The following is a 14,561-nucleotide window of genomic DNA, read 5'->3' as shown; positions in this document are numbered from 1 at the left end:
CACCAGTCCGTAGATCATACTTTAAGGAACACGGTTTTAGATCAAGAAGTGTTTTTTTTTTAAGTTCTAGTTGAGATGCAAATGAGAAAAAGCAAAGCCTCATATGCCAAATTGTATTTATGGTGCAAAACTCATACCTGTAATTCACAGTACATTTTTTTAAAGAAGGGAATTTTTAACAGATTTTAAGTGTTGGCATTGCCATTTTTTAGAAAAGATAAGCTATTTCTGTCATTTTCTTTTCTCTCTTAAAAACCATATGTTGTCTTGATCTTTAAATAATAACATCACTTTCTTAGTAACACTGATTTGCTTTTTGACTTGGAAATTTCGTGAAGTACAGACTTGCTTTGTTCTCATTTTTAGTTTCCCCTTCAGTGCTTTTGTTGAGAATTTCTGTGGTTAGTTCCCTGGAGCCCTGATTTCTTGCGGGTCAGCCCAGCTCTTGTGTAGAGAACAGCCAGGAAGAATTACACTGATTTGTACAAATGTCCATGTTAGGAGCCCTAAAGCCTCTAGGTCTCTTCCATGGGAATTTAACTCCTCTTATTTTGGGATGGATTTGGTGCTGATCATGAAAATTGTCTGCGGGAGCTTCTGGGTTCCTGTTTTGTGGCCCAGACGTTTCCGGCCCAGAGAAGCCTCATGGCCATGAACAGGGGCAGTGCTTGACACTTCTATCATGAAGGGCTACTCAGTCCACGGTCTGCCCTGATCCCCAGGACAACACTGAGGGCCCAAGGGGACAGTGTTCCTGTCCCCAGTGTCACTTTGAGGTAAAACTGAAAGTTGGCTTCTGCGCCAAAGCCAAGGGCACCCCATTAGCAGGGGACAAAGCAGTTCTTCAGACCCAGGTTCTGAACTCGACACAACCACCTCATTGAAGCAGAAGAAAAATCCAGGCCTTCCTTAATGGGGTTCAAGGACTTTGCCTCCCACACTCCCAGTGTTTCACCTTCATCCTCCCACGCCCACCTCAGCTGCCTCGGTTAACCTTCTAAACAATCTGTCAGGGTTCAGGGTTTGTATCTGGAACAGGCCTCCCGTCTCCCATCAGTGAATCCCCCACTGTGCCTCAGAGAGCTCTTCAGAGCCTCTCACAGGATAAAAACGTCCTAAATCAAGGTAGATTCCTTCTCATAAGTTCAGCTATTTTGAGGTGTTATTTCCCTGACACCAAAACCATGGCTTAATACTTAAATACGATATCAGTGTTTATTGTATGTGTTTGCTGTTGATCTGATTGTCTATGGAATATAGTGTCCTTGTCTGCGTCTCTTCTAGCAGTGGCATCGCTTTCATCTTTGGACACATAGATGCAGCCTTTCTCTTATCTTTACAGGCACAGAAGGGAGACAAGAGAAGCTAAGATTTGTACAGCATATACTAGGTACCAGAAATCATGTTAGGCACTTTACAGCCACAATTTCATTTTAGTTGTTTTTTTCTTTTCTTTTTTTTCATTTTAGTTTAGTTTTAGTTTAGTTTAGTAATCTCTACACCCAACATGGGGCTCAAACTCATGACCCTGAGATCGAGAGTTGCATGCCCTTCCAACCGAGGCAACCGGGCGCTCCACCAAGATAGCATTTTAGGAAGGAGATGTTATAGGGTGTAAGTAAATTGTCCGAGGTCCTATTGGTGGAGCAGAAGCCCTGGCATTCTGACTCACATGTGTCTAATGTCCCAACCCATCTCTCTCCACTCAGCCCACTGCTTGGCTCCCTGGAGCAGCAGAAGACTTACCCACGGGAGGAAGACCGAAGGGCAGGAAGTCCTCCCAAAGAGGGTCAGGGCTGGCCGACCCTTCGTGATGCACGGTCTCTTGAACCTTTTTTCTCACTCAGCCCCTAGGAAACGGGGGAGGGGGCTCTTCTTGAAGGCTCGGGTTTCTCTGGCATTTATTAGCATTTCTTGCCAAAGCTTTCTCCTGCCAAAGCCATCTGAGCTCTGCTGCGGCAGCCTCCCGGGGACATGCACAGCTTGGGAGCTGGAGGGGAGTGGCTACAGGAAATGAAGAGGGACACACAGGTGGTGGAGGCCAGGGCATCTCATCGAAGGGCTTAAAGGTCTTCGAGATCCCTTGGCAAGTGCCCTGGAACCACCTGGAAGTCTCAGACTACCTTTTTCCTCACTGCCTCCCCTTCCCCTCCAGGGAAGAAATTGTTGCCCCCCCCCCCCACACCAGGTGCAAAGGCCTGGAAGACAGGTGCCTCTCGAAGGCATGCTCTGTAAGCCCGCACTCGGGCGCTTCTGACCACAACGACAACGGTGCTGCCAAGACTGAATGTGGAAATCTTTCTCTGGCCAAGGACTCTAAGAGCTGTGCTCCCAGATGATCTTAGAAAATGTGATTCAGTGTGTAATCCTTGAGTCAGATAAACTCAGAAATAAAACCCAGAGTTCTTCAACCCAAACAACTTAGAGTGTCCTGAAGCCTGGGATGGGAACTTGCAAGTTTTTCCCTCAACTCTGCTACTGAGTCACCCCTTAACCTTGACTAAGTCTTTTTTCTTCTATTTGAATTTCTATTTCTCTCTTTGAGTTGGCAGCACATACCTTAAAAATACTTACTTACTTACTTACTTACTTAAAATACATACTTTTAACTAGATGTTGATACATGTTCAGGTGCTTATTTCCTGCCCCCATGTTCACATTTCCACATCCTTCCAGACCTCCCTCAGATGCAATCTCTTTCTCTCCTCTGTTCCGCTCAGCCCCCGAACCATCTTTCTCCTCCGTCTCCCTGTCATACTTCGCTTGGACCTCTGTTATGGCCTCCTTCCTTCACGCTGAAAAGTTGCCTTCATGTCTTGCCTTCCTTGTTAGACTGACCCCTTTACAAGCAGGAGTTCTCTTGCTCATGTTTATTTTCCCACAGCCCCTGCAAGAGTCCCTCACTTACATAATAGGTGCTCAATAAATACTTGTTGAATGTGTAAGCATAATTTTATATTGAGAACCACAGATTCTTAGAGTTCTTAGATCTTCTAAAGGGTCATGTTAACAAGACTTCCTTCTATGACACATTCTTTTTTAAATACCCAGTAATTGCAAGATCGCCGCTTCTCTCAGCAGACAGCTGCCAGTGGACAGACTTAACGGTCAGAAGGCCCTATTGTACACAGCAGAGAGCCACCTGCCTTCAACTCCCTCCCATTGGCAATGGTCCTAACATCCCCCTCTTCTGCATACAAGCCTTTCACATACTCAAAACAACTGATGGTGGTTGTTCATCCCTAAATACATTCCATTTTGTCTTTGCTTAAATTATGCCATGGTCATCTTAGGACAGAAGATTTCTGTTCTCTAAAAAGAATATGGTTACTAGTCCTTTAAGTAGGAAAAAAAATAGAGAAAAATTAATTCCAGGGAAGAGTCTCTGTCAATTTGATGTCAGAATATTCAAATGTAGTTTATCATATGCCCCCAAATTGCTCTCTCCAGTCTGACCTCACCCTGAGCTCCAGATTCACCAGCATCAGCGAGATCATTTGGAGGTCTGATAGACATCTTGAGTAGAACCCTGGTCTTTCCCACGAAACCTCTTCCACCCATAACCTTTATGGAGGCTCCATCTCCCAGTCACCTATGGCCAAAACTTAGCTCATTCTTGATTCTTCTCCTTCTCATACATCCCTTATCAGGAAATCCCATGGACTCTACCTTTAAAATATACCCAGAATCCAGCAACTTCTCATCACCATCACTGCCACCATCTGGTCTAAGCTAGAGTCATTCCTCACCTGTTTTGTTTTGTTTTGTTTTGTTTTTTGTTTTTTAAGATTTATGTATTTGAGAGAGAGCAAAAGAGCATATACTAGCCTGGAGGGAGGGGCAGAGGGAGAAGGAGAGAATCTTAAGCAGACTTCCCGCTGAGCACGGAACCCGTTGTGGGGCTCAATCCCACGACCCTGAGATCATGACCTGAACTGAAACCAAGAGTCAGATGCTTAACCAACTGCACTGTCCAGGCGCCCTCCTCACCTGGATTTTTGTAATAGTTACTAGAATAGTCTGTTTCTACTTTGGCCTTTCCATAGTCTGTCTCCCACATGGGAGACAGAGGGGAGATACTGTGAGCAACATCTATCTGTCACATCATGTCCTTTTTCAGCACCTTCCCATTTCTCTCTAGAATAGCCTACAGTCCCTGGAATAGCCTATAGCACCTGAGACAACAGTGTTGTGTTTCCTTTTTGACCTCCTTCCATCCTCCTCTTGCTCACTCCAGCACAGCCACCCTGGCTTCTCATGTGTCCTCAGACATCACAGGCCTACTCACCCTTCAGCATGCTTAAACGGCTGCTCCTTTGCCTGGAAGCCCTTCCCCTAGATCTCCATGTGGGTCATCCCCCCACGCCCTCAGAGTCTTCGCTCAAGACCTGCTTTCTCACTGAAGTCTATGACAACCACCCCATTTAAAATTATACCCCCTCGCACTTGCAGTGTTTCTTACCCTGCTGTTCTTTTCCGAAGCACTGGCCTCATTCTAATATAGTACAGACTGGAAGGTCCATGTTCACCGTGGATTGTCAGTCACCCTCCGAGAGAGAGAAGCAGCTCTCTGTGAGCAGGGAATTTTACTTGCTAGCCCACCAACACCATCCCTAATTTCACACCATCTCCAGATTCTCTCTGCAAAGATTAAATATGAAAATTAAAAGGAAACTATGTTACTCTTTTTTTCAATTTCCAAAACAATATAGTTTCAAATTAATTAGTCCCATGGTAAAAATTATAAGACTAAGTAATAGTTTTCTATAGTAAATGGAGTTTTCTTAATTCTAGAAATTAAATGATTAAATTTCAGTATCCGAAATAGTACTGCTGTTATGAACTGACATTCTTTAAAGACCCCTTAGTTTCAAAGACCATGTATCAGTTATCATGGCAAAAAATACATCCTGTATCACTGAGAAATGAACCAGGAACCCTGAGTAAGCTTTGGACAGAAATCCTAATGACTAAAGTTTCTTTTTTCTTTACAGAGATACAGAGATAGTGAGAGAGAGCATGAGCAGGAAGGAGAGGGAGAAGCAGGCTCCCTGCTGAGCAGAGAGCCCGATGCTGGGCTGGATCCCAATACCTGAGCCGAAGGCAGACGCTTAACCAACTTAGCCACCCGGGCCCCCCCTAAAGTTTCTTTGAATTAAAAAGCTTCACTCTTCCTATTCTGACATTTATCAGATCTGCACTGCCAATGCTAGAAAAGCTCACATTCATTTTTATGTCAGCTTTACCCTGACTCTGATGCGTGGCCATGGAGTCGGTTTGTCTTAGACATTAGAAAACCAGGATTCTTAGTCTTGTGTCTTGAATGATACATTGTGGTCAGCTATGGCCTTCTAGTATTTCAAGGCTGCTCTCCTGATTAAGACTCAGCACTTTGAGGTCCCCTTGCACCTGCCCTGTGCCCCGACATTCAAAGGCTCCCTATCTTCCTGACATCTGAGGAGAAGCAGGAATGTGCTAGGGTGCTCTGAGAGCACGGCATTCCACAGATGTCTGCTGCTTCTGATTATGGAAATAACTGATGAACAAAATGCGATCTGTGACCTCAAAGGAACATGCTGGGGTTTTGGCCAACACAGAACGAAAATGTCCAAATGAAGATGGTTCCCTTTGAAGTTTCTACCTTTGAAAGAGCCGCATTTATTTCAGGGGCCCTGCTCTCACTCCCAGCGTTTAGAATTGCCTTCACTGGCTCATTACATTCTCCGGTTGTCCTACGTAGTAGAATATCTTTGTGCTCTGAGGATAGGTTTGACTTTTTTATATAACAAAAAGTAAATTAAAACCAAGGAAGTAGGGGCGCCTGGGTGGCTCAGTGGGTTAAGCCTCTGCCTTCGGCTCAGGTCATGATCCCAGGATCCTGGGATCGAGCCCCACATCGGGCTCTCTGCTTAGCAGGGAGCCTGCTTCCTCTTCTCTCTCTGCCTGCCTCTGCCTACTTGTGATCTCTGTCAAATAAATAATAAATAAAATCTTTAAAAAAAAAAAAAAAACCAAGGAAGTAAATACTGGATGATACCTCTCGTGGTTTACAAAGAAAATAACATGAATATCAACGAAGCCTCTGACAGGGGTTACCGTGGCAGAACTGGGATGTTCAGAAGAACTGGAAGGAATCAACCTCCCTTCAGTATGTCTGTAATGTTGTAAGATGATCTCATTTGAATGTCTCAGTTTTTACTCTGTGCATACATGTGTCTGAACTCTTTGGGGTGACAGCCGATCTACCCAGCGTCCAAGGTCCCCAGTGACCAGCCTCTCGGGCGCTCAGTGAAGCAAGTGGGGGCTGTCCCCCAAAGTCTGAGTAAATGGTATCACCGCGCCAAAACCAAGCCTCGCAGAAACTGGAGACTTGGACCTTAAAATACTTTCCATAGCTTGGGGGTGGGGGTTGGCAAGGATCTGCAAGAAAGCATTTTGGACCAGCCCTAGGTGATCACTGCAAGAACAGAATTCAGTGAAGCATTTATACAAGGTGTTAAATTTCTTCTCCTTGGTGTTCGACTTTCTGTTTTAGAAATTATGGATCCGGACGAGCAGTTAGAAGCACTGCACGAGGCCCTGAGGCTGCTGCCCCCCGCCCACTGCGAGACCCTGCGCTACCTCATGGCGCATCTCAAGAGGCAAGTCACAGGCCGGAGGTTGCGCCTTGTGCTGCGGCCCAGTGTTAAGAATGAGATGAGACCAAAGGTGTAAGAAAGGACAGATCACGGAGGGAGTAACTACAGACACGCGCAAGCGGAGAAGGAAGGCTAAACAGTGCGCGCCAGTGCCGGGCACAGGCTGGATGTGGCCGCGTTGGCCATTCGGGTCTGTGGGTGCAGATATGTGAGAGCGCCCGGGTCCGGTTCTGGCGGAAAGAGGAAAGGCGGTAGCTGTCCGGGCAGGAGCATTAGCCTAAGAAAGAGCAAAGCAACTCTCCAGAAGGCTCGCTTTTCTTACTTCTTGCTCCAAAATGGGCACTTCACCCTGGGTGACAGGATTTTAGATTATTGCCGTAATGTCTCCCACACTGAAAACTGCTATAAAAATGGAGTAAAATAAGAGGTAGAGGGAGGAATAGAAAATAAAATATTCTGGCTACTTCTGGTTTAATGTCTTAAGTAGATTGATGGTGGTGTAACTTCGTTTACCTGCTCGGTCTCTCTCACTCTCTACCAGTTGAAGCAAATGGTTTTAAATTATGGGATCGAGTTTTAGTGGTTTTAGGATTTCAAAATATAAAGCCAATTAGAAACAAAAAAGAACTTGACATCTATTTTGTATGCCTCTCGGCAAGAGCTACCCAGAAATGAATATTTAACTGGTGGCGCATTTAACATTTACACGGTTTCCCTCCTTAAAAGCAGTAGGAGCTAAAACTTGTGTTTAATATGCTTACAAATTCACTTGCAAATTCAAGTTTGCTTCATATATGGATGCAATTAAGTCCGTAGCACTAACGCAAAGGAATGGCTCTCCAGCCCTTGTCTGGGCCTTTGCTAGCTAGCAGGAGAGCGAACACGGACCCTCAGCCTCCCTCAGTCTCCCTGACGGCAGCCCAGTCTGTGCCTCCACCACCCCCCTCCGCAGATACTCTGTAAAAATCATGGGAACCAGGCAGCCAAGTGGAGGGAGGGCTGATGGAATAATGGAGACGACCCAGCCCCCCGTCCACTACAGGCAAACACCCCACACACTCCAGCAGTGAGCTTGGCCAGGATCTTCGGTGATACCAGAAATTTAATTTATTGATATGATTTACTTTGAGGTGAAGAGGGGTACATAGAAGGAGCGTAGCCGGAGAGCTGGTAAGTGGGCGGGAGCCTTGACTGTGAGCCTGGTTTTTGTTGTAGCGCTCAAGCACCATGCAGAATGCTGGCGCTTACGCGAAGCCACACCGCTGTGCTTCTGTTTTCCAGAGTGACCCTCCACGAGAAGGAGAACCTTATGAACGCCGAGAACCTTGGCATTGTGTTCGGCCCGACCCTGATGAGATCTCCAGAGCTGGACGCCATGGCCGCCCTGAACGATATCCGATACCAGAGACTGGTGGTGGAACTGCTTATCAAAAATGAAGACATTTTATTTTAAACGTTAGTTCGCAGGGGAAAAAAATGTTTTACAGATGAAGGAATGTTTTATAGTAATTTAATTGGCTCTTATAGCTGCATCATTTCTTGGTTAGAAGTTCGGGCAGATTGCCAGGTTAAAATGAAGGAACTTTCCATTGTTTCCGTAGCACCGCTCCGCCGTCCTTGTAAAACAGTGAACACGCACTCCAGTTCTAGTGCCCCTGGGTGTTTATCATGTTAAGAGAAACTCAAGCTATTGCATGATTAGCCCCTCTCTGGCAAGGGAACCCCACACAAAGGAGACAACAAGCCTGCACCGCCTCTCCGTCCCGGGTAGTCTGTGGTTGTAATTCAGCATGTTTCGCAGAGTCGATCTGTCGTGACTTCGCTTTTGGGTTCTATGTCATTGGTTTCTGACGCTTCTGTAAACGCGCACACGAATGGATGAACCAGCCCCCCCGGCTGCTGCGTTGCCATAGACTAGAACATACGCCGACTTTTCTCAGATGCTTCATTTCTGGTTTCTCTTAGTTCTTCGCTAACATAGTCTTTTCTTTCCAGCAAAAGCAAACTGTGTTTTCAGATTTGTTACTTTAGTAAATTATCCACCAATAAAAAAGTACAATGCGGAACATTTTCTGTTATGTTATTATTGGGTTCCCGTTGCAATTTTGTGTTTTTGTCTGGCATGCATTTATTAATTTATTAAATTTGGCTTTTAGAAATCAAAAATATTGATAGCTTACTTTTTTCCCCCATGATTGAAAATATTTGGGAAAATGCATTTGGCTATTTATTTAATACTGAGTAAAGTTTTGTGTTGAGTTCCTAAAGTAATTTAAAGCTGCTTAATTAAAATATCCATTCGTTGGATTTTTCTTCTGGCACACTTTGGCAGAAAGCTAGACTATTTTCTCAACTTTGGGTGAGGGGTGGGGGGGCCGGCCGTTGTTCCTTTTTGAGCCTTCAGAAGAAAAACTGAAAAGAGTTTCTTCAAAGTTTGATTTGTCAGAAATGCTGGCGTTCGCCTGTGGTGGGGCTGCTCAGGCTGCTGGAGAGGAGTCCGTGCACGTACTTCCAGATCCCAGGACGCCTGCGGTGGGCCTGATGCTGTCACTAACTACCCCATGTGCCTTTGCATAAGGGCTCTCCAGGGTTTGTCAAATGAGCATCCTTCTAGAACTCAAGTTGTATCCTGCTTTAAAATGTATTATAATAGGGGCGCCTGGGTGGCTCAGTGGGTTAAAGCCTCTGCCTTCAGCTCAGGTCATGGTCCCAGGGTCCTGGGATTGAGCCCAACATCGGGCTCTCTGCTCAGTGGGGAGCCTGCTTTCTCCTCTCTCTCTCTCTGCCTGCCTCTCTGCCTACTTGTGATCTCTGTCAAATAAATAAATAAAATCTTTTTTTAAAAAGTATAATTATAATAATAATAATAACGCAATGCACATTTTTGTGTTTTCACCACTTCAGTCCTTGATACCATGAAGACTATCTCAAAGATAATGGTAACTGACAGAAACGAGGATTTTTTCCTATTTTTGCCCCTAGGCTTTAGTAGGAGGTTGATAGTAGAACTACTAATGTATGTGTTCAGAAAAGTACGTTTGTTCAAGAGTTAGTCCCTCACCATGGCCTTCTCAACCACGGTCTCCCACGGAAAATGTCAAGGCGCTAAACATGGGAAGCGTGGATTAAGAGGCTACAGAGATTTGTTTTGTATAACACAGAAACTTCTTTAAAATGGAGGCCACTAAAAGGCACTATACACGTAAATCTATGCTCTTGACTCATGAAATACATTTGTCAGAGAAATCTGATCACATAAGTCTGTCCCGGATCAGGTAAGGCTACATTGTGTCATGGCTAATGTTCATTTTGTACAAAGTCCTTTTAAAGGAGAAATCCAATTACGGAGAAAGATGCTTTATTAGAATATAATCACCCTGTTCTTTTCCTAAAAGGAATATATCTATATATTTTTATATATATCTATGACTGACTCTCAAGTAGGTACTTTTTTTTTTTTTTCTAAGGGAAAACTCATTTATTATTGTTCTGATTTACTGAAACTTGAAATATTCCATAAAATTTACCCAGGAAAATCCAGGTAGCAGAAATATTTAACACTGTGCCTTCCTTCAAGAGGTTCCAAACATGTTTTAAAAGGCCACAGAATGATACACACACACACACACACACACACACACACACACTATGCCACTTAAATCACTTCTGTCTTCCATAGGTATAGACATAAGCTCTGTGGTCCCAAGGTAACACTGCAGTCTTCCCCTGGCAGGACTGCATAGACATTCAGGGTTAAGTGTGAATACAACCGTGGAGGCTCCAAGTCACCTGATGAATGAGTCCCATTTCAATGTCAGACCAAAGGCAGCATAGGAGACACGCACCTGGAGGGAAGAGCTTCCGTATGTGCACAGGGGAATCGGGGAGGCACTTGCTAAAATTAGAGATCTACCTGGAGCAGAAGCAATTCCTGATCATAGTAAACACTCAGCAGATGTTCATATAAACCTCCAAGTCTTCAGACTAGATCCTTGTTTACCAGCTCAGTGAACAAGCGCAGTTGGTATGTTTTTAAAGACCCGGATGTGTAGTTCATCCCCTCAGGACAAGCAGATTCAAATTACAGCTACATCATCTGGGAGCATTCTGGGACGGTGGGGGTGACACTCTTGAAATGAAGAAACAATCCCCTGTTGGCTCAGGAGGCTCTTAATAACTACCAGAAGGTTTTACACATAGCCTTCTGTGACTAATGGGAGATTTCTGAAATCATGACCTTTTACAATGAGGCAAAAATGTCTATTGATCTCCACTGCAGGAGTGAAGGAAGGACCCATAGACCTCCGCTGGTTTGGCAAGCACCGTGTGTACTCTGCCCCGGATGTCAGGTCCATTTCTTCTCAATTTTCCATAAATAGTTTTAAAGAAATTATTGAGAAAGCAATCTCCCTTCTCTATATTTTCTGTTAGTTTTTAACGCCCGTTCGTCACACCAGCTGGCCAAAGGAAGTTGTTCTTCACTGAACTGATATTTAAAATGTTTGTAAGTGGAAGAACGGATGTTTATCACAATCTTTCTGGTTACTTGATGAGCTCAAATGGAGTGCCTCTGAATAAATTAGGTTCAGGGTTTCAACACTATTCATTTTCAACAAAATATTTTAGTGTTTATAGCCCCAGAGCTGATTAGCTATTATTAGTAACTCCATTTAAAAAGCAAAAAGGGTTTTTTGGGTTTGGTTTGGTTTTGTTTTTAAATGCACATTGGAAAAGCAGGACACCCAAAATTCTTCTCCCAATTATATGTTTTACTCATCAGGAGGGTCACTTCTTATAGAACTCTCTGAGGGTCTTTATAACCAGATTGGCCTGTAACAACTGTGTGGTACTCATATTTGTCCATTAGTGTTAAGTGAACGGCACGTCCTTGTCTGAGTTGAAGCAATAGTGGTCTTCACATATACCTCATCATCACACCTCACACTCCCACCGAACATCTGGGCCGTTTTGACCCTTGTCTGGCTCACAGCATGGTGGAATGTAGGAGAAGGCTAAGAAGAAGAGAAGGTTGTCAGGGATCTGTCAGTCTCTCTAAGTTTTAGAGATGGAGTTTTTACTTGCACTCTCTGTCCAAATGCAGCCCAGTCAGGCGTTCCCCTGCTGGGGGACTCCCCATTCCACTCCCATTTCCTGCCTGCTCCCTGTGGGCCCGGCACTGTGCTAGGCCTGGGAACAGGGTCACTTCCAGTTCTCAAGGAGCTTAATGGGTCTTCGTGGCCTAGTCAAACTTGGATTTTGTCCTTTCTCACTGAGTGTCTTATTTCCTATGAGCCTCAGCACTAAACGTCAGGAGAAAGCTAAAACAAGACAGTATGGATGTATCTGCCTTTCTTTGGGGAAAGGCACACTCTTACAGTCCCATCGATACTCTCAAGTTGACCGTAAACATTCATTTGACCAATAAGAAAAGAAAATACGAAAATGACTTCACACATACTCAGTACGAGCTTATTTGGAGGCATCCAGAGCATAAGATTTCAGCTGCCTGTCCCTGTGGGCAAGATTTTTTCTGGAATGGGATGACAGAGCACGAAGGAGCCCCATCATGTCCTTTGCCATGGGTCCACTCGCCCCTGACTTCCCTGCATCGCTCGAGTCTCGGCATTGCTGCTAGCAGTCCTTTGCATTTATTTTGGCCAATTCTGTGCCTAGTTGGTGGTCCTTCTGGAAAAAGAGATGGTCTCAACCTGACAGCTCAGAGTCACCATTCATCTAAAACAGACTGACAGTCTTCCACATTTACTGAATAGTAGTTAAGGGAAAAACTAAAGTTGTTCTTTTTGCTTGGTTCTGTCCAGCCAAGGAATTATGTCATAACACATACACCAAATCCCACTTCAGACCAACTGGCAATGTTACTAATAAAGGTTATATTAATACTTTTATCATAGTTCCAAACATTTGTTTCTCAACGCATTCTCCTACCTTATTAAAGGCAGCAGGGCCTCTCGGCAAATGCTTAAAATTTTTTTAAAGTAAAATTATTTCACTAGTCCAGCATCTCACACAAGGTTCTCACATCAGTTGATATTTCACATAGGGGAACCAAAAATCAAGGAAAAGTTAAGCTAAAAATTATGATTCATTTATCACCAAATAGCAGAAGGAAAGCCCTGATTGATGAGTCACGTCGTTTCTCTGCTAAAGAGATATATTAATACTCTTTCAGTCATAATATGTTTCACGATGACGTTTCCCTTTTTGTTTATCCCACCCAATTGCACAAAACATCACAAGCAATATAAGCACCGTGTTGCTGACCGAGTTTGTGGCGCTCTCCTGAACACTTGGAAGTATTATGGTTTTACTGTTACTCGCATACAGTCACAATTATGACTGGGGCAGGTAACGTCAGCAGGCAAAGCCACGAATCCTAGGAGTGGTTTTTCTAGTTCTGAAACGACGACTTAGCTGCCCATGTCACTATGGTAACACAAAAAAGCAGAGGAGGTGATGTATAAAGATTAAAATGATTCACTGGAAGGAAATTGGCAAAAAGGACCTTCTAGAGGTAAAATGTTATAAACCTGGAATGTTCCAAAAACATAAAAATCTCTTGGTTTTCATTAGGTCAATCTTAGACCATAAGTTTCCTTTGATATTGTCTGTGAGTGCAACTTGGGCACAAGCCAAGGCTTGTCAGAGCAAAAAAAAAAAAAAAATCAAGGCCTGGGCCGATCATTTGGTTGCCTATTCCTATGAGTGGACATTTTCCTATGAAATTTATTTTGGCTAAAGAAAATTCATAATATTGAGCAATAATTTATTGTTTCTTTTTAAAAGTTGTATCCAAACTATGTGAGAAAGGAGATGATTCAAGCATACAAAAGTTAAGTTCAAGTACCTCTGCTCTCCGTCCCCAGATCCTAGGAACACAGCAACATCAAAATGTGGAGGAAGGGAGAGTGAAAATGTAGAGCTTTGGAGTGCATCCAAATTAAGTTGTTACCATCTTTAAACAGGCTATTACAAATATAAGTTGTTCTATGGAAGCTCAGGGTAACCACAAAGCAAAAACCTATAGTAGACATACAAAAGAGAAAGATTAAGGATTGTAAGCAGACTCCCAAGAGAGTCCTCAAATCATAAAGGGAGAGAGCAAAGGAAAGGAACAGAGAGGAATTAAAAAACAGTCAGAAGCCAATTAACAAAATGGCAATAAGTACATACCTATCAACAATTACTTTCCAATCAAAAGACACAGAGTGGCCGAACGGATTAAAAAAAAAAAACAAAACAGAGCCATCTCTGTGTGGCCTACAAGAGACTCCCCTAAGATGTAAGGACACACACAGACTGGAAATGAAGGGGTGGAAAAAAGATATTTTATGCAGATGGAGAGACAGAGAAGGCTGGAGCAGCTATATTTACATCAAACAAAACAGACTCAAGCAGACTGTGATATGAGACAAAGAAGGGCACCGCATAATGATAAAGGGGTTAATCCAACAGGAGGATAGAACATCCGTAAATATTTATGCACACAGCATAGAAACACCTAACAGTATAAAGCAAATATTAACAAAGCTAAAGGGAGAAACAGCGACACAGTAATCCTTGGGGACTTTAATACCTCACTTTCACCAATGGGTACACCCTCTCAGGACAGAAACCTCAGCCTTACATGATACAGAATCAGAAGGACGTCACAGATGCATAGAACATCCCCCACAAAGACAGCAGCCCATACCTTCTTCTCAAGCACAGTTGAACCTTCTCCAGGAAGGACTGTATGTCAGGCCACAAAACAACTCCTAATAAACTTAATAAGACTGAAATCATATCAAGCCTCTTTTCTCACCAGGATGACATAAAACTAGAAATCAACTACAAGAAAACTAGAAAATTCACAAATATGCAGGGATTAAATCACACGCTACTGTACAACCAGGGGATCGACAA

At 43.7% G+C, this 14,561-nt stretch overlaps 1 protein-coding gene across 5 annotated transcripts in view; it reads left to right on the top strand.

Annotated features, from left to right (window-relative positions):
* Positions 1 to 8,706, top strand: part of CHN1 (chimerin 1) — a 204,742-nt gene extending 196,036 nt beyond the window's left edge. For all 5 annotated transcript variants that reach the window (XM_032855932.1, XM_032855934.1, XM_032855936.1 and 2 more), the window contains 2 exons: positions 6,536 to 6,641; positions 7,920 to 8,706. In XM_032855932.1, the coding sequence (XP_032711823.1) occupies positions 6,536 to 6,641; positions 7,920 to 8,091 (278 nt within the window). In that variant the 3' untranslated portion in view covers positions 8,092 to 8,706. The remainder of the gene's footprint in view (positions 1 to 6,535; positions 6,642 to 7,919) is intronic.
* Positions 8,707 to 14,561: the final 5,855 nt, after the last annotated feature.

Source organism: Lontra canadensis, unplaced genomic scaffold, assembly GCF_010015895.1.
Source record: "Lontra canadensis isolate GAN:19392208 unplaced genomic scaffold, GSC_riverotter_1.0 scaffold11, whole genome shotgun sequence".
NCBI lineage: Eukaryota > Metazoa > Chordata > Mammalia > Carnivora > Mustelidae > Lontra > Lontra canadensis.
The sequence above is the reverse complement of the archived record's forward strand: the minus strand, read 5'-3'. Positions and strand labels throughout refer to the sequence as shown.